The sequence below is a fragment of the Diprion similis genome, chromosome 2 (assembly GCF_021155765.1).
Source record: "Diprion similis isolate iyDipSimi1 chromosome 2, iyDipSimi1.1, whole genome shotgun sequence".
Lineage (NCBI taxonomy): Eukaryota > Metazoa > Arthropoda > Insecta > Hymenoptera > Diprionidae > Diprion > Diprion similis.
Window position 1 is genome coordinate 10,621,634 of NC_060106.1, and position 18,369 is coordinate 10,640,002.

Here is an 18,369-nt window from a genome sequence, read left to right on the forward strand (position 1 = left end):
AATTAAGTGAAATACAAAGATAGAAGCCGTATGAGGAAGAGACAGCTGAACCTGAAGGGTTATTTTAGATCTAGTGTAATACACGATTGCATATCTTTATGGCTTCTCCTCGACGTAAATTCATCTTACAATCGACTGACAATCGCAATGGCTTTATATTATTGAGAACGATCATGATGATTATTTTGCTCAAACTCACATTCCTTATCACGTTAACGGCAGTGAAAAAGTTTCGCCAGCTTTATCGATATGACACTCGTGAGAATCGTAACTAAGTATTACGATTTTTGTACGGCGATACGTCAGAATGACGAATGCAGAGTTTAGTATTCGCTATATTCGCGTAGTCGAGTCACAAGTTTCAATTGGATGGCATTTTTTCATAGGCTGAATTTCAGCTGTTGCGAAGGATGTAGAGTCGTGATATCAAGAATGTTTTCTCTGCTTTAAAATAGATCTATACTGATTGTAAGATGGGAATACTACCTCATTTCTATGGCATGTACAATATTTGCGAAGCCTACCGAATACGTGCACATGTACACATATGTTATTAATAACTTTAATAAACTTTATATAACAAACTGTAGACGGATCAAAATTCGGACGTAAGTTACAGAATACTGCGCAAATAGATTGCAATTTCACTTCCTCTCATTGTTTAAATCGGTTCATCTAATTTCGAAGATTTGCTTGAAGCATCATGCAATTCCGAATAAGTTCAACGCCGTCGATTGATATCTGGATTAATTGCCAAGTTAAAATTCTGTATATAATCGATTTAACAGCAGCCTTTCGTGACCTCACCTTCAACATTCCGATTTGCTCCGATTGTACCGGATTCATAATTATCAGTGCGATGTTTTTCAATCCATCGCCTAATGCGTACTCTCGTATGTTAAGGTCAGCATGCCTAGAGATTATAACAGCGTCATCGAGTAGAAACAACAAACATGTAATCAATCAGTTAAATGTCCGATAAAGAATTGGCGACTGAAACGGATCACTGACCCAACTTCGATGCACTCTTTGCGATCCATTTCCTCGGGAATTGGTTCACTCACTATAAGAAATCTGATTACTGGGCTTGACGCTCCGGTCAACATGGCATTCAACATCAATCTCTGCGAATTATGATATTCCTCGTCAACTTGGAAATCTGTAAGTGTATTTTCCGACTTTACACCTCGAAACGACCTTATTGTTCAAGGTACACGGACTTGTGAGTCAGCTGTATTAAATATGAAATACGCAATTGGTGATTTGATAAACCTTACGTCTAGTAAAATTATAGAACATCGTTTCATCCTTATTCTTTGGCTTGGGTAATGAGTGGGTCTCCATATCGGCCCCTTGATGTCCGAGAAAAGAATATTCAATGTACAGCAACTGAATTTCCGGATTATTCATGATACTACTTTTCTCGAAAAGGTTCATCGACTGGATTGTTATAGTAATCGGATACTTGGGTGATGCTACCTGAAAAATAGAATTTTAAACGATTCTCTTTTTGCCCCTCCTCAATAGCGCGTTAATCACTTTCAAAATAATTACAGAACAACATCTTATTACCACATCTTTGTTCACTGCCGTGTCCTGGATATTTTCAGCGCTCGAGTTGTCGGATTTTGCTGCAAAGCCTGTAAGGAATGTGATATGCACATATTTATTTTACCGATACTTGCAGACTTGGAACACACTACGCGAAACGTTATTTCCGATTTACACGCTGATACTGTTAGGGGTGCAGTTACGTTTATATTTTTCCCACTTCTCATCGGAAATTACCGCCCCCAAGTCGTTTGACGTGCTTTCGGTTCCGTGAAGAGCCGATCTATCAGTTTGCTGGCAAAATACAAACAAAACTGTCACATTCCGTAATAAACAGTAGTAAAAAGTAAGAGTAACAGTGGAAAATGTGGCCTCCTTACATTCTTCAAGACATTGTTGAACTCGGTGATACTTGTCGATTCAATCTGTTGACTGCTGTCCAATTTACTTTGCAAACTTGCGAGTCTAAAATCACGAAGTGACGTAAGAGATTAATGCGCGATTTATGTGATAAATGCCCTCAACAATTTTCCCTTTATTCCCAATTCACCGTCATCCCTTGTTTGAGACAAATTACTTTAGTTTTATAAATAAAAATTCATTACACATTCTCAATCATCGAACGATTTTTCCAACTCACCTGTCGTAGGTGGACGTACTCGCTCCAGCATCACTTTTCAGAGAGTCATTGCCGTTGATCGTATTCGATGACATGTAGAAACCGTCGCGGCCACGTTTGGCGTCTGGCTGTGTTTCCTCTGGATTTTCACTACGGTATTCCGTTTGTTTATCAAACTTCTGAGCAGGGTCCGCTTGATTCTCCAGCTCTACTATCGTGTTGGTAAAACGTGATGAACGGGATGATTAAGTGTCTGCAGTGAAATATGATGACCTACCAGCTTCCTGAATTGTGTTCAATCGATTACTGTTGACCGTCGTCAACTGCTTCAATGGGTCTATAGGCAGTTCTTGCGATGTTTCCTGTCGCTTATCGCGAACTGACGAGGCGATCAGTTCGGGGTGAGTATACGAATCGTCCCGAGAGTTGGTGCGCTTTGATGATGAGCTTTTTTTCGGGACCACAAACGATGCTGTATCTTCGTTCTGCAAGCTGGCCGGCATCTGTATTATCTGTTTTCTCGAAACGGGCAGTGCCAAGCCACAACGGTCTTTGAACCTATCCACCAAACCAATGTCACAGCTGAGCCGAACCCACAATGATAACTGTCCAAAATTAGCGCCACACGAGCATGGCATGAGGCTGAAAACTGGCGTTACGTAGTGAAGCTTATTTTGCGGATAATCCAAAATATCTTTGACGCTGAGCTGCGCCTTTGCTATCGTGAACGTCTCTTCGTCTCGATTAATCAGGTGGACTTGAAAAATAATTTTTTCTCGAAGTACGCAATCGAAAAAACTCTGCAGCTCGCACACTCGATACACTGATGACGAATTGAAGCTCAGCGAAGGATACTTCGACATCGGGGTCATCGCCGTTTCTTGGCCCCATATGTCCCAGCTGATAAACACAGCTGCATCCTCCAAGTCGTTTTTGAATATACTCTGTGCGGCCTGAAATCCGTGTGCATGAATTTAGAAAAGAATTTGTCGCCAAGTTTTATTCGAAAACGATTCCGTGCCTACACCTTTGCAGATAGTTGCAGAGACAGTATGTGGATCTCGACGAGTCCTTGTCCCTCTGTGATGAGCATCGGAAAAGCAGAGATTTCGCACAGCACAGGTGTATCACCGCATTCGTTCGATGGATGACAATCGCTTCCACAGCAAGAAACGCTTGTCTGAAACATTTTTGGAAAGCGAAAAAGTATTTTTTTACAATTTTTTTTTTAAGATATACTCAATTTTTTAAATTTTTATTTCAAATACTTGAAAATCATTTACTACTGGTATGTAATAAATCTAGAGTATTTCTCAAGGTTGCGAAAGCGTCAATACAACGAATTCTGAGGAGAAGTAGCTTACCTCCTTGTAAACACTGCCCGGATTATATCGTACATGTAAAAGCTCCTTGCATTTTTCCAGTTCATCCGAGATCGCTTCTGGACTTTTGCAAATCGATGATTGCAATTCTTTTCCAATCCCCGGATTCATTTCACTCCAATGGTCGCGGCATTCATCATCGCATTCGCACTTGCTGTCTCTACGTTCATATCATTACCATTGGAGTACCCAGACATTACATCGAAACCAAAATACAGCACGAACATATCAGAATGATTTTTGAATTTGGTATTATCTGGGTACAAATTACATAGCAGTATCAATTTTACAAGTCCCAAAAGTTTTCGAGCTACAATGAACAGATAGTGAAATGAGAAGATCCAGGATTTAATAACGTTGATTCCTTACCGCCCCATAAACATGGACTTAAAGGTCTCCTGAATCGCCAAACCGATTTCTCCGACTCTGCCGAGCTTGCCGTCCGTCGGATTACTGGAGTTCGAAACATGTTTTCTTTCTAAAAGTGCCAAACACGGTTCGGGTTCCGGTGTACAACAGCCGTAACCGCAATCCTTCGTGGCGCAGCATCTGTGATTTGAATCGCAGGTACAGCACATGGTCTCAGTGAATTTGTGCAGCGGATTCCGTTCCTTGTTACTTCGCCCCTCCGAAATCTGTGTTTTGCTGTAGAGATCCATTAATTTTTCGCACAAACTTTCGCCGGTTTGATTTCCCTCGTATCCTTTTTCCGAAATTTTATCTGAGGCTGCATCATGCGGTTGATATTTGAAAGAATTGCAATTCTCCGTGCTGCACGTTACTGGCAATTTATCACATGAGTAATTCCTGTATTTAGTCTTGGACATAATCTCGCTGTAGCACTTTAAGATTTCAAATAGCGATAAAAGGATATGTTTCGGATCGAAGGATTCGGTCTGTTCGTGACATTGGGCTTCTTCGTCGGCCGGAGTTGACGGGACATCCGTTAAGGCAACAGCATCGTTTGAACGTGACAGCGGAATTTCAGGCCGCCTAATTTAATGGGACATGAACGTATTTATTGAGGGCTCAAGAAAAGAGTCAATTTACTATACGGACTCGAGGCCGTCGGAGACCAAACAAATGTCATTAATTCTATTTATCGACCACAGACGCGTACGTATATTTAAGGAGCAAACAATATTGACCCGCAAACTAATTCGAAACTTTTGGCCGATTTATACGGCTAGAATAACACAACGTACCGAATCATTAATTATGTACTTTCAAATCATCTAACGTGTAGTTGAACAACTACAATATAAAAAGTTGTGAACTTCACGGTGAGATTTGGAGTTATCATTTATGTAGGATAAATTATTACGATGAAATACAAAATATTGTACAATTATTGTAATAGTTGTAGAACAATTTCTTAATATACGTCCACTTGCAACTAGTTGGAGTTAATATTAGGGTACAAATGATCTCGCGTTTTATTAACTATTATACTAACTATTATGTAAGTAAATTCGAAGCTACAGATAAGGTAAAGTATCGTATACAAGATAGATACTATTTTCGACTGTCCGCTGCTCGCCGGTATAAATCAAGGAAAATAGTAACAAAAAAAAAAAAAGGCAAATAAAATCATTCAAACCTTGATAAAAAGTTTCCGAAATATAAGCTGAGTCTCAATTATACTTTCTATTGGATTCTACAGTCACAAATTACAAGTCAGCGCAGTTTATTTTTTGGAAGAATAACGTCAATTGCTTGTCAAACGCACATACTTTAAGACAAGATTGTAATGAAAGAGTTAATGAAACTCGAAAACCGTACGAAATGAAACGTGCGTGGACGGGAGTAAGAATTTTTGCTGGAGTAGCAAAAGCTTCGAGAAAAAAAGCTTAGCTTTCGGTTATCTCAGTAACAGAGGAAAGCGATTTCGTCGTACTTGCAAAATTGTCGCTATATACTGCAGCGAACTTGCTTGTCATTTGTGCAGTTACTTTTCGTAACCGACCAGCGAATCTCTATTTCCGTGTAATGCGGAGAAACGTGAAACCTCAGTGACCTCGCGTACGATCCGCTGACGTTGCTTTACGAGCCAAAATGACGTATCGACAAAATTCTATCGTCATTTACGAGACCAAGACAACCCACGATTGAGAGCGAAAGCGAAACTTTAAGCCTTCGTCAAAAGCAGCTAGAATTACCGAACAGCAATGTTTCAAGATTAATAACTTGCCTATAGGGCTCGGGGTATTTCGAAGCGTCATTTTGACCGCTGGCAACATCAATCTGCCGCATTCTCGCGGCATTCTGTGCCTCCAGTGGTGTACTTATCTGGGCCTGATCCAGCAGTTTGAGCATTTTTTCACGCGACATAGATGGACTCTGAGTACGTTGGGGCTGTTTTGTCTTGCTATCGACTCTCCTATAAATCGTGCGAGAATTTGGTCGAGAGTTTGGCCTGCTCTGGCCGCTGGGGCGATTTTTTACTTCCACTTTCTTCCTGGCGGTATTTTCTGGGCTAGAATCTTTTTTCGAAAATTTCAAGTTGCGCGTCTGGCTATTATCCGCATAATGCTCGTCATGTCCGCTTTCGAAGAGCGGCTCCTTTTCCTCGTCAGATAGTGCGGACAGACTGCTGGATCCAACTGATGTCCCGATGTTTTTATCGGCCTGTTTCAGTTCCGTCTGGGTTCCCTTTGCGAGGATTCGTCCGCCTTCGCCTCGATTCTAAAATTCGAACGTATGGCGAACAATGCCTGATTTTAATGATCAATACAAACCGTCAGCGCGGATCGTCTTCGTGGCTTTCTCTTCAACTCACCTGCACCAGCTGCGTCGTCAGGTTGTCCATGTTCTTCTGCAGCTCTTCAAGCTTCTTTATCAACTTGTCGTTCGCCACTCTCAGCGCTGCGTGCGATGCCTGCTCCGACTGGAAGGCGTTTTTCAGACTCTGCTTCTCCTGCATACACTCGGCCACCTTCCGCTTCAATTCCACGTTCTCCAGCTCAATCTGGCCGAACTTTGAGCTGACTGAAATCAACTCGCTGTTGTGCTGCTGAAGGATCTTCATCTCATTACTGAGATCCCTTATCTGTTCCTGCTTTTCTCGCAAACTCAATTGCGAGTCTTTGGCACTTCTTAACTGCTCGTCTACTTCGGACAAGCGTTGCTTCTGAGACACCAACGCCGTTGTCATTTCTCTGTTGTTTCTGAAAAAAACGAAATGTTTTAATCTTCGAATAAACATACCCGATGGTTTACAAATTCTCTCGCACACACTTTGTCGTCTCTTCCAGAAGTCTTTTCAAGTCTCCTATCTGAGCGTGGAGCGTTTCGTTCACGGCTTGTACTGATATCAGTTTATCGTTGGTTTGTTTCATCTGACGCCATATCCGGATGTACTCTACATTTTCCTGGACTTTTTCCCTTTGTATGCCAGCCGTGTGTGCCGCGATCTGACCCTCGAGATCGGTTATCCGGGTCATCATTTCATTTCTCTGCGTCTCGAGTTCCTGAAATCAATACAGGAATGCTGTTGACTTGTCCCAGAATTCTATTCTGTTATGACTAGTCTATAAACTTTACTCTATGCGTACCTCAATTTTCACGAGATAATTCTGTACGTCGTTATCATCAACTACATTTTGTGGAGGTTGTTGATTATACTTTGTTCGAGCACTTTCGCTCCGATACGTCCTGAGAAAAATTTACACAGTTATTGAACGATACATTATTAATTATGAACAGGCAAGAGAAAAAAAAATTCTAAAGTGAATGCCCGTTCACAAACTCACGTAGGACCTGAAGATACGCCACTTGGAATACGTCGGCATCGTGACGGTGACCTAGGACCCCTATGACTTAGCAATTGGTTTTTCAACGTGTAGGCTTTGTCTTTTAACTGAAAAGAATAAGTAAAATTTACTTCAATATTTCTCATAATTATATTTATATGGGCTTGATGTTACTGAAATTTTGTTATTTTATCGACTTTTTTTCAAACAAAACATCCAGTCAGCCGGCCAAACGCCATATGTCGTTTCAGCTCTACCGATATGATAACAATTATTGAAGCTGAACATACACTTACGAGTATTTTCAGAAAAAGCTTTACGAGTATAAAGATACTGAGATCTAATTATATTCTGTGAAGTGTATAAGTATTTGTATTCTAATGACAGATTAAACTGGGGAACGTAAAGGAAGGTGATTGTTTAAATATAAAAGTAAACATTCAATTTCCGTTACTCTAGCATTTTCTAGCTCCAGCCGGGCGATTCTCTCTCGTTCATCGTTAATTGTAAGAACGGCAGGACAGGTTCTGGAGGAGGCTGCGGATCGCATTAATTTTGTCGCTAGCCTCTTGATCTTATCTTCCTGACTGTTGGACAATTTCTTCAGACCTTGGACCTCTTCCAGCAGCCTCAAGTACCTGTCTTCTAATTGGTAACGGTCGAGCTTGCAAACGACGTGACGTTCTCTGGGATCTAGTGTTGTTTTTACATGAAAATTTAAAGTTGAAATTATTCTTAAAATAAAATACTTGTTCCACACGATACTATCTAGAATTAATAAGTACACAGAGAAATTGTTATCGTGGCAGTTATCGTAAAAGTAGATTAGGTCTGTCTACAGTCTACAGGATATATTGAATGTATTGAGTAATCAGTAAGCAATACGCAGGTATCAAGTAACCTATCTCGCTGGAGCATCGAACGCTTCCGTAGCAGGAATCATCTTTAACTGGAAGAATGTCACGGTTCGGATCGTCCGCCATTGGCCTCGTTTGCAGATTACATTTTTCTCACACGCATCTCGAGTACTTCCGGTTTACAGATTGAACCGATTAAAGCGATGTATTCTGAAAGACAAATCGAATACAAGTAAACATGCGTTAATATAATTTATAATATCAATCGAAATATTTCATCGAATCAGCTGCCTCAGCTCTGTATGAGAACATGAGCCAGCAAATAAAGTTTATGAAACAGTGTTAATTGCACATCTGATTAGTTTAATTCGGCTAGTCGTTTCAAATTTTCGACGTACTTATCATGCTACCGATCGATGCCTCAGTTTTTGATACGTTTTTTGATATCCTGCAAAATATTGGCGCGAAGAGTAACGTGTCCAAAATATAGCCATATAAGGAAATTTCGCACTGTAGGAGCGATAAATTTGGGGCGCGAATGCGATGTAACGCGCAAGCCTGCGAGGTTCTATCAAATTTCAATTCGAGCCTGTTTCAAACGGTAATTCTAAATTACCAAACCTATGAAGCGTAGAGCATAGTTTCAAATACATGTTCCATTGGTCATTGGTAGCCCGGTGTTGACGAATAGATAAAAATAAATGTTAAAACTGTATTATCGTGAAATGTAAACCACGCCTGCATGGTGAGTGTGCATCGAGAGAAGACGAGCGGGGCCGATGACGCCCGAGTGAAACAAACCGTGACAAGGTTGATGCAGTAAAGGCTTTTCCGCCGGGGTTTTATCGCGTTATTGGATTTGCAATTGGGATTGTCACTTTGCAATGTGAATCCTGGTGAGGATAAATCAAACTACTGCAATCAGGCTGACAGCTGACCGTTGACCCACTTTTTTCGCGTTTGGATAATAGAAGAGATATATTATTTGTTTAAGATTAATTAATTAATGTAACAGGAGTGATTTGAAAGTCCAAGAATTACGATTTGCCTCTATTAAAATTCAAAAGTTAGGTTATGTGGTGATAAAATGGCGTCGACAACCATGCTCTGACGTCATGAGGACATTTTCCAATACTCGCGCCGGTCGCAAGGATTCTTGGGTAATTCGAAGTTCTCAGTATCATACTAAAAATTATGGGCTTGACTAGTGAATCACTCAACTAAGTAGTAAGCCCAATATTTTCAGGTATACGAATTTGATATGCCGTTACTTTCTGCGACATAGAGTGTAACCCAACTGAATCCACAAACTACTGGAAAGAATCAGAGTAAATTCGGAAACAATCTCGAATCGGCGCAGAAATCGTCGAGTCATTTAGTCAATTCACGATCGAGCGACGACATCGAGATTAACATTAAAACAAATTTTTCGTGAAAAAGATTTGAACGCGGCACTTGGAGCGCGGAAGGCGAGTCGGTGAAAGGCAGATTGGCCGCATTCGCATTGGCGGTGAGCCTATGCCTATGAGCCTGTACTTCATGAGCCTTGGTTTGACACATCGGCCGAGTGTGCGTGCAGTGAAAAGGTAAGATGGCGACGGACGGAGATGTGGTGATCCCCGATCAAGAAAAAGTGCGAATAGTTTCGGATTTTATACTACACTCACCCCCGGGTGAGTTTAACGAAGTTTTTAACGATGTGAGGGTTCTACTGAACAACGACAACCTCTTGAAAGAAGGCGCGTCCGGGGCATTTGCTCAATACAACAAGGACCAGCTTACGCCTGTTAAGGTACACCTATTCTATTCTATTCTATTCTCCCCGCGATAACGGCGAGTGATTATGACGACGAAAACGATGCTTTAATATATTTGAAAAGGTTTTGTCTTGCCGATCTTGCGCGTCAATGCATTCTCGATACTTTTTGACGGGTTGAAAATTCGTAGTATCAGTTTTTCACCGTTCGAGTATCTCGAGCAAGTGACGTTTCGTTTCGATTGAAATTAGAACGCTGCACTAACCGGATCCGGCAATCGCGGAAGCGCGATACAATTGTTGATATTCAAATTCGAAAAAATGCGACAACACCATTGTTACACGTTGGAATGAACACACCTGATGGTCTTTGTATGCTTTAGCAATGCACGATGACTCATGTTTGACAGATGATTTGCAGATAGTGGTCAACCACTGCATAGCGATACATAGATTCCATCACAATCCATTCGTAGAAACATTCTTCCTCTTTGCAACAGATAATACAAGTTTTCCATGGTCGTGTGAATGTCTATCGAAACAGATCACCAGTCAGGAGTTTTATCAAATTGTGTGTGAACGTTACAGATAACATGCGATTACAAAACATAATTGTACATTCATCACGGCTTATTTAAATATGTATTAAAGTATTCGAGCACAACAGTATGAGAGTCGATTCATGTTTCGGATTATCTTATTTTTCCGTATTAAAGAAACTATACCATCCTCTAAAAATTATAAAATTTATACCCATTCTGTGTGATGTCGTTTTTCAAACATTTAAAATCTGAGTTGCACATACTTGTATAGATTAAGATAAGTTTGACGTAATACAATAATCTTCCTTGAACATAATGTGACAATAATTAGGCTCATCGGTTTAATTATATTGTAAATGAATCAAGGTCGAGGGTACCGAATTTCCTGTCCTCATTACTGAGCACAATGACTTGGGGGGTCAAAGGTTTTACGATGCTCGAAGCAAGCAGAGTTTCAAATATGACCATCTCAGAAAGGAAGCTCAGGACTATGAGCCATACGAACCAGACACGGTCGCCGAACCCTGGAGATCTGCACTTCAGGAAGAATTAGCCACGTACACTCAAAATCATTATAGGCACGGTACTTCCTCTGTATTTGGAAAAAGTCAAGGAGGTATGTATAGAATGAAGATTGAAACTATTTTTTAATCTGAATAAACCATGGAGAAAACTTTTTTCTTTAATACTCGAGTGTCGAATCATCAAGACTGTATGTATTAAAAGGCAGTGAACTTATTTCAGGTAACGTAACGCTAACTGCCTGCATAGAAGATCATCAATTTCAACCAAAAAACTTCTGGAACGGACGTTGGCGTTCGGTATGGTCGGTGAATTTTAATACCGGTTCCGGTAACGCAGAACTGAGGGGTAGCCTCAAAGTTCAAGTTCATTACTATGAGGACGGAAACGTGCAGTTGGTGAGCAGCAAAGAAGTGAAAGAGAGCCTGCCGATAACAACAGAGAAACAAACGGCGAAGGAACTAATCCGATTGCTAGAGGAAGCTGAAAACGATTATCAAACAGCTATTTCGGAAAATTATCAAACCATGTCAGACACAACGTTCAAAGCTCTACGGAGGCAACTTCCTGTTATGCGAACGAAAATTGACTGGAGCAACTTCATGTCGTACAGTATTGGCAAACAGCTTAAGAGCCAATAAAGACAGATTATTTATATCTCTTATTAAGAAAATTAATTAAAAAGCGCATACTGCTGCATTGGAGAAAGTCTGGAGGTGTGATGTGTATGGAGACAAAGGTGTGCTAAAAAAAAAAAGAAGCAAAACATAATAAGAAATAATAAACATTTGACAGAAGCTCATACACATGCCCTAGTACTACGCTAGTTATTTCTTAGACCGGGCCATATTCAAAGACAAGGTGTTAGAAAGAATGTGCAAATAATGTATTATTATACAGTATAAAAAGAATAAATTTAACTCTAAAAAAAGTAATAATAATAATGACGTCTGTGGATACGGCCCGCTATTTTTATCAAACTTTATATTACACGAAGTATAAATAAATATCTACAATTTTGTTAAGACACATTGTTTTATAATTATTACATCTATTATAGCTAATATGTTGCTAGGATCAATTGAAGTGGAATAAAATAAAATTTAATACACATAAACTTGATTGGTGTATTGGTTACTTTATAGTTACACAGAATTGATTGTTGTGCCAAGTGAAATATTGGCAAATATTTTGGTGCTATCGCTTAGCACACATTACACAGCCAGACACAAACACGCGGAAACGAAAACTAAGAAAATACATAATGCATACATTGTACATTGTAGAACGTAGTCTATAGCCTGCTGGAGCCTTAATCTGTTCACATTTTTGGTTGAGACGGTATTGTGTACATAAGTTATTGAATTCGGGTCGATGAATGTGGTGAAAATGACGAAAAAAATAAATAAACATAAAAACGAATGCAGAGAAAAAAAATATCCCGATATTCGCCACTGCCCCTCAAACCACAGATAATAGTTGCCTACATTGAATCAATATTGAATTTAGGGTAATATTTACAATCTAGTGTATCGTTAAATAAGTGAAGCATGTCCTGATGTAAAGAAGAAAAAAGAAACAAAAATAAAATAAAATAAAATCAACACACAAGAAATACGGTTATATCAATTAAATTATGTATTATTCAATGTTACTATTGAGTAAATAAAGTGACGTGACACTTTGGAAACTTGGCTCTGTATTTATGTATATTACGCATACATATAAAGCTATATGATTATATGAAAATCACTATCCCAAGATGTATTGCTATTTTGCTTTATATTGTATGAATTATTTTATTACACTATGATTGATAAATAAGTTTAATATTTATAAATGTTATACTAAGGTCTTTGGATTTGTAATCACCGAAAACAATCATTGTTTCTAGGATTTTATTTTCTAATAAAACTCATGCAATCTTAGGTAGTGAATAAATGTTATTTTCAGGGAAAAAAAGAACATTAAATGAATTCAGAGATAATAAAATAACTGCATACGAACATCTAGACCTTCGTATATCCAATTATCATAAAACCTTGTAAACTTAACGCATATCGTCCAAATCTATAACAATATCGCAAATACGAACTATCGCGTTTATCTTCGCTTTTAAGAGTAGAAAAACGTACCTTAATTTTCTTTTGCATCATCTCATTTCGTTAGACTCACTACAAACGCGGAACGAGAGTAAAAACTCTGTACACATTACGATTAATGGATAAAAAACATTGAGCATGTCGTCGCGACAAATTTTTACATATGCCGCCATGTTTGTTTACATGCTTAGAAATTGCCTAGCAACCTAGCAACCAGCGATCACGTGACTAGCAATGGAGCCGAATTCAGGCGAACTGTCATCCCTGTCATAAAGTGATAAGGAATTTTTACGGGGCTTGTCCGTTATCACATTTCTGATTGCTAATCCTTGGCAGTGACAACTAATGGCTACCCAAACGACTTTGAAACCTCGAGAATCAGCTAAATTAATAGCTAGTTTGTCAACTCATGTTTTCATCGAGAAGACAGGTGTCCAAAGAATTGCGGAGGAAGTGGGTAAAACTAATTCTTTTCCACTTGACAAATTATTTTACAACTAACATTAAGACTGTTCTACTATTATTGCACAGGTTCTTAGAGGGTTAACGAGTCGTGACGTTCACATCGACAATTTCTCTCAGCACGATTTGCATCCTAACAAAGATGACCCGAGAACACCAGACTGGATTTTTATACTGGATACTTTGAATTTCTGTTTTTGGCCTGAAGGAGATGATACAAAATGGAAAGTACAAAATAATACTGGATACTTTGCTCTCTGCGCTGCTGTGAAACGAGCTATTTCCGTAAGCACTACAAGATTTTTCGGTATCTACCCCCTTGTATCGATATATGAGTAAAACTCAGCGCAAGTCATTCAATGAAATGAATAAAATTTCAATCCATTTTTCGTATAAAAAGACTGTTTGTAAACGTTTCGCTGATTGCCTCAATTAGAATTTCTTTTGAACTAATATATATTATAGAATGATCACAGGCACAACTTTTATACGTAAACTCAATTAATAACATGAATTATTATTCTATTTTTTTGCCAAGTTTGTTCATTATACCAGACATGGCTTAAATATTTATAGGATGATATGAAAATCCGAAAATTAAGTACTGATTTGTTGGCGTTGAAGCCATTCTGCCTTGACCTTCTCACATTCACATTTATCTTTCGATACAGGTTGTTCTTGTATGCATAAAAAAGGTGTTTCAGTTCCTGTGCACATTTCCTCAGGCTCAGGCTGTGACAGTGGTTTTACAATTCGTTTCTTTTTCTTGTGTTTCCGTTTCTTTTGTTTTTTCTTCTTAACATGCACTTTCATTTCAGTATCCGGCTAAAATAGTTATTTTTGTACATACATTCATGCAAATAGAAATTTCAGATCACCATGAAGTAAAGTTTTGTACGAGAATTTTGCAAGTTATTTAATTACCTTCTTATTCTTATACTTATATGTTTTACCGGAACATGAATTGATGTCGCCCTTCCCATTCATCTAATTTAAAAAGACATTAGATGCCACATCAATTACTTCTTACCAGTTTCTCATTCGTTTGTCTTACCTTACGCTTCTGACGCAGTTTTATGCAACACGTTCCATCTCTTTGACCAGCCACATGCCTACTTGCGTAACATTTTATGAACATTTTATACTGCTCTCCCATTCCTGGAAATAACAGTACTATTATTGTACTTATTCGGAAAAATTAATTTAGTACTATTAATTATCCATCCTAATTGCATTTTAAACTTTGAATTATTCATGCAATATCATCAGAATTAAGCGATGACGTTCATTTTCACAAACTTACTTTGCATTCTTGCCCGTTCTCTGTTGACTTTAGCGTCGTATGCTTTGATATTAATTGCACGTTTTTCAATTGAACACCGCTGTAAAAACTTTTCTCTTTCCATTTGTTTTCTTTGCATTTCTTGCCTCAGCCTCCATCTTGAATGAAACGATAAAATTATTCAGTCACTTCTCAAATAACTCTCACTACAAACGTATAGCAATGTTGAAAAATATTACTTTTCTTCCACAGCCATTTGCTTCGCTTGCTTCTCCTCAAGTTGTCTTCGTGCCCTAGCTGTTTTACGTTGATACTCACTGTCTCTCCATTGTTTCAATGTTTTGACTATTTTTTGACGCTCAATGTATGCAGCTGCTTCACGTTTTCGCCTCAAAATCTCTGCTTCTTCCCAAGCCTTTTGAATGCGAATTTTTTTGTCCTGCATTTTTCTTAATTCAAGATCTTTAAGTCTCTGTTCAGTTTTTATTTGTCTTTCTTTCTGTTTCTGCATCTTTTCTTCTTCTTCAAGTCTGTTCTTTTCTAGCAACAAACTTGTGGCTTCCATCCTTGTTTCTCTTGCCTTGATTCTAAAATTTTGAAACGCCATTGAGTTCTGCAACATTTTCCATTTCCTATTGTATTTCATAGCTGAATGTTTTACCTTTCAACATCTTTTTCAGCAAGTTTCTCAGTAAAGTACAAAGTTTTTCTTTCTAAATCCATACTCGCCCTATGTTTGATTTCTAGATTGATACTGTCATTGTATAATTTCTTCAAGTATTTTCTATACATATTATAATCTTTTACCGAACACTTTGCATCAAGTTTTTTTGTTACCAATCCGAGCTTCATCATTCTGCTAATGTTGATAGGCCGTGAAAAAAATCTCTTTAGATGTTCGTCGTGTAACGGATCGTAGATCCACTCTGCTTCATAATTGTATGGATCACTTAAATCAAATTGTGCATCCACAGAACCGACCCAAAGCTTTTTTCCAATCTTGTTTCGAGTAAAGTGGTAAGATCCCTTGGGGCCAGGGATCATTGGAATTTTTGATTCTAATGGCATGACTTTCCATCTTGGTAAACCGAAATTTGGTGTTGCTCCTTTAGGCTTTGGTACTGAGTTAATAAGTTCGTCCAAAGCTCTAAAAAAATCAATCAAATAAAGATGAATATATTGCGTTCTTGGGACAGACCAAAAGTTATTTTTACAGCACTGATATCGATATAATACACGTTGCAAGGTTATTTTCGTGTATCGGTTATTAACTGTATCGAATTTGTAGTAATCTTGAAGCTAAAAAAGAATTCTAATTATTATTCTACAAAGAATTACTTACGTTGGTTTCTTCAATGCCATTAATTCAAGCACAACAGATTTGTCTCGACAAGACATACTGATTAGGTTGTTTTTGTCAATTTTACAAGCACAAATCAATTACAAGATTAGCGAAAAGCAAGAGAAGGCTCCATTTTTATATTTGTTACGTTTTTATGAAAATAATATAATGAAACTTGACATCATAATTTATTGGTCTTGACAAGTTTTCAGAGTAGAAATGAAGGTCCCTCAAAGATGAAAAACGAGAGTGCAAGGAAAGTTTTTTTTTTGTTTTTACAAAACGATGTGAAGGCTGTGTCGTATGAACGTATTTTTCGCGATCATAATTTAGTTCTTTTGATTTTAGACAAGACATTTGCAAACAGATCCCAATGTCTACTCTAAAATTACGAAAGAGAACTTACAGTTCATTCTTCGAGGAGACAATCCAAGTGCTAAAGTACCTTTGTTTATGGAACGATTAAAATGTTTACACGAAGTTGGAAGGGTCCTAGTAGAGAAGTATGATGGTATGTACTTGAATTTTTTAAATTAACATTACACATCGCAATCAACTAGATTTTAATCCTCATTATTCGAAATTCGTTGCTTATCTTTATTGACTTACAGGATCTTTTGTAAACTGTATAAAATCCTGCAATAAGTCGGCAGAAAAATTATTGGAGCTTATTGTGACAGAGTTTGAATGCTTTAGAGATGAGGCAGATTACAAAGGACACAAAGGTAACTTTCAACGCAAACTATCCGTGACATTGATCGTATTAATAATTCTACAAAAATCGATTGGTCCCAGTGTCGTTTTACAAAAGAGCACAGATTCTGATCGGAGATATATGGGCCTGTTATGGGGGAAAGGGACTTGGCGAATTCCACGACATTGATATAATAACAATGTTTGCTGACTACAGAGTGCCTCAAGTTTTGATACACTTTGGGGCAATGCGATACAGCGAATCTCTCCTGGAGTCTCTTCAGTCGAGTAAGTAATCTTCTTATTATCACTCAATATCAAAATAATAATTTATCTATAAAGTTTGTTTAATTTTAGATAAACAGAAGTTGTACTGTGACTTGTATCACATTACCTTGTTTCCAGATACTTTATTAACACGAGGAAGTCCCTTAGAGGTTGAGATTCGTGGTTGTTCGATTGAAGTGATCGAACAAGTAAGAGACAAAGTTAAGTCTTTAATTGAGGCTTGTCCTGATCTTGCCTTGAAGAAGTTCGATTGCAATGCTATTTTGATCGATCATTTTTTATGGGACTACCGGAGAAAACATGCCGAAAATTTACAGAATATACCTTTTCACAAAGTCAGATCAATTTACTACTGATCATGTATACACATTCACATTCTACTGCGTTTGGATGTGAATAATTTGATCGCACCACAGATCGTTGATGCAAAAGCCATGCTTTGGTCATCGCTCTCACACTGTCTGTTGAAAAAATTCAAATTATGGACTATTTTATGTACAAATATGGTGCCAATAGAGATAAGTTGATGAATATGAATGATTAATAAGAAATATGTCACTATTGAGAATTGCACTATTCAGTATCTGTCATGGTGTTGGCTGCCTCTATTCTGTGATATTAACATTTGTGGTATTTGCAATATTTGTGAAGCTGTTGCAAGTGTGGTGCTTTTTGCATCTCAAAAGAATGAATTGCACTGAAAATTCAAACAGATCGATGAAAACATGATACAGATATATTTTTGTTGTGTGAGTGCTACATATTTTTACTACCGCAGTGTAACGTAGTGTAGCGTCGCCAACTGGCGTTTAGTGTAATAAGTCCGAAGCACAACCTTCTGTATTTATGTAAGAGCCGTACCTTTCCATGCGCCCAGCATGAGGGAATAAATCTAGTATAGTCAACCGGAGATGTTCATTTAAAGTAACCTTTTACTGGTCCTTCCTTTATCTAACAATTTTATATAGCTTTATTATCCTAAAATATACAATGATTCGCAATAATTAATATAAGTATACACATACATATTGCGAAATACATATTAATGAATTTCTCAATCTCATTTATTTGAATGATATACTATTATCGATTTTTAATATGAGTTACCTAAGATACCTTCTTTGGATGTCGACACTCCGTGTCCTTTGGCACAATGTAATAACGTCATGTTATATTCTTCTAAATAAACTTGAACTATAGAAGTACTTCCGTCCACCAT

The 18,369-nt window shown here is 38.0% G+C and overlaps 4 protein-coding genes across 4 annotated transcripts; 2 read left to right on the forward strand and 2 right to left on the reverse strand.

The window, feature by feature from the left end:
* Positions 1-649: 649 nt before the first annotated feature.
* LOC124416254 lies at positions 650-8,972 on the reverse strand. Its single transcript, XM_046897182.1, has 20 exons — positions 8,783-8,972; positions 8,206-8,371; positions 7,759-7,997; positions 7,305-7,411; positions 7,107-7,206; positions 6,790-7,022; positions 6,332-6,719; positions 5,744-6,237; positions 3,922-4,545; positions 3,535-3,712; positions 3,198-3,350; positions 2,448-3,123; positions 2,192-2,378; positions 1,932-2,016; positions 1,737-1,845; positions 1,573-1,640; positions 1,278-1,479; positions 1,012-1,159; positions 808-913; positions 650-741 (listed from the first exon to the last, which is right to left on the reverse strand). Exons 2-20 carry the CDS (start codon positions 8,285-8,287, stop codon positions 676-678), a joined length of 4,245 nt encoding a protein of 1,414 aa, XP_046753138.1. The 5' UTR covers positions 8,288-8,371; positions 8,783-8,972; the 3' UTR covers positions 650-675.
* A 748-nt stretch (positions 8,973-9,720) lies between these two features.
* LOC124416452 (F-actin-capping protein subunit alpha) lies at positions 9,721-12,909 on the forward strand. The gene is made up of 3 exons (XM_046897557.1): positions 9,721-9,953; positions 10,826-11,075; positions 11,204-12,909. The coding sequence occupies exons 1-3, from the start codon at positions 9,753-9,755 to the stop codon at positions 11,620-11,622; spliced, it is 870 nt and encodes a 289-aa protein (XP_046753513.1). The 5' UTR covers positions 9,721-9,752; the 3' UTR covers positions 11,623-12,909.
* A 434-nt stretch (positions 12,910-13,343) lies between these two features.
* On the forward strand, positions 13,344-18,355 carry LOC124416447 (queuosine salvage protein). The gene is made up of 6 exons (XM_046897544.1): positions 13,344-13,536; positions 13,615-13,830; positions 16,518-16,680; positions 16,781-16,894; positions 16,965-17,150; positions 17,268-18,355. The coding sequence occupies exons 1-6, from the start codon at positions 13,429-13,431 to the stop codon at positions 17,504-17,506; spliced, it is 1,026 nt and encodes a 341-aa protein (XP_046753500.1). The 5' UTR covers positions 13,344-13,428; the 3' UTR covers positions 17,507-18,355.
* On the reverse strand, positions 13,718-16,510 carry LOC124416463 (fibrous sheath-interacting protein 2). The gene is made up of 7 exons (XM_046897577.1): positions 16,170-16,510; positions 15,489-15,974; positions 15,067-15,414; positions 14,849-14,985; positions 14,600-14,703; positions 14,470-14,532; positions 13,718-14,370 (listed from the first exon to the last, which is right to left on the reverse strand). The coding sequence occupies exons 1-7, from the start codon at positions 16,223-16,225 to the stop codon at positions 14,143-14,145; spliced, it is 1,422 nt and encodes a 473-aa protein (XP_046753533.1). The 5' UTR covers positions 16,226-16,510; the 3' UTR covers positions 13,718-14,142.
* Positions 18,356-18,369: the final 14 nt, after the last annotated feature.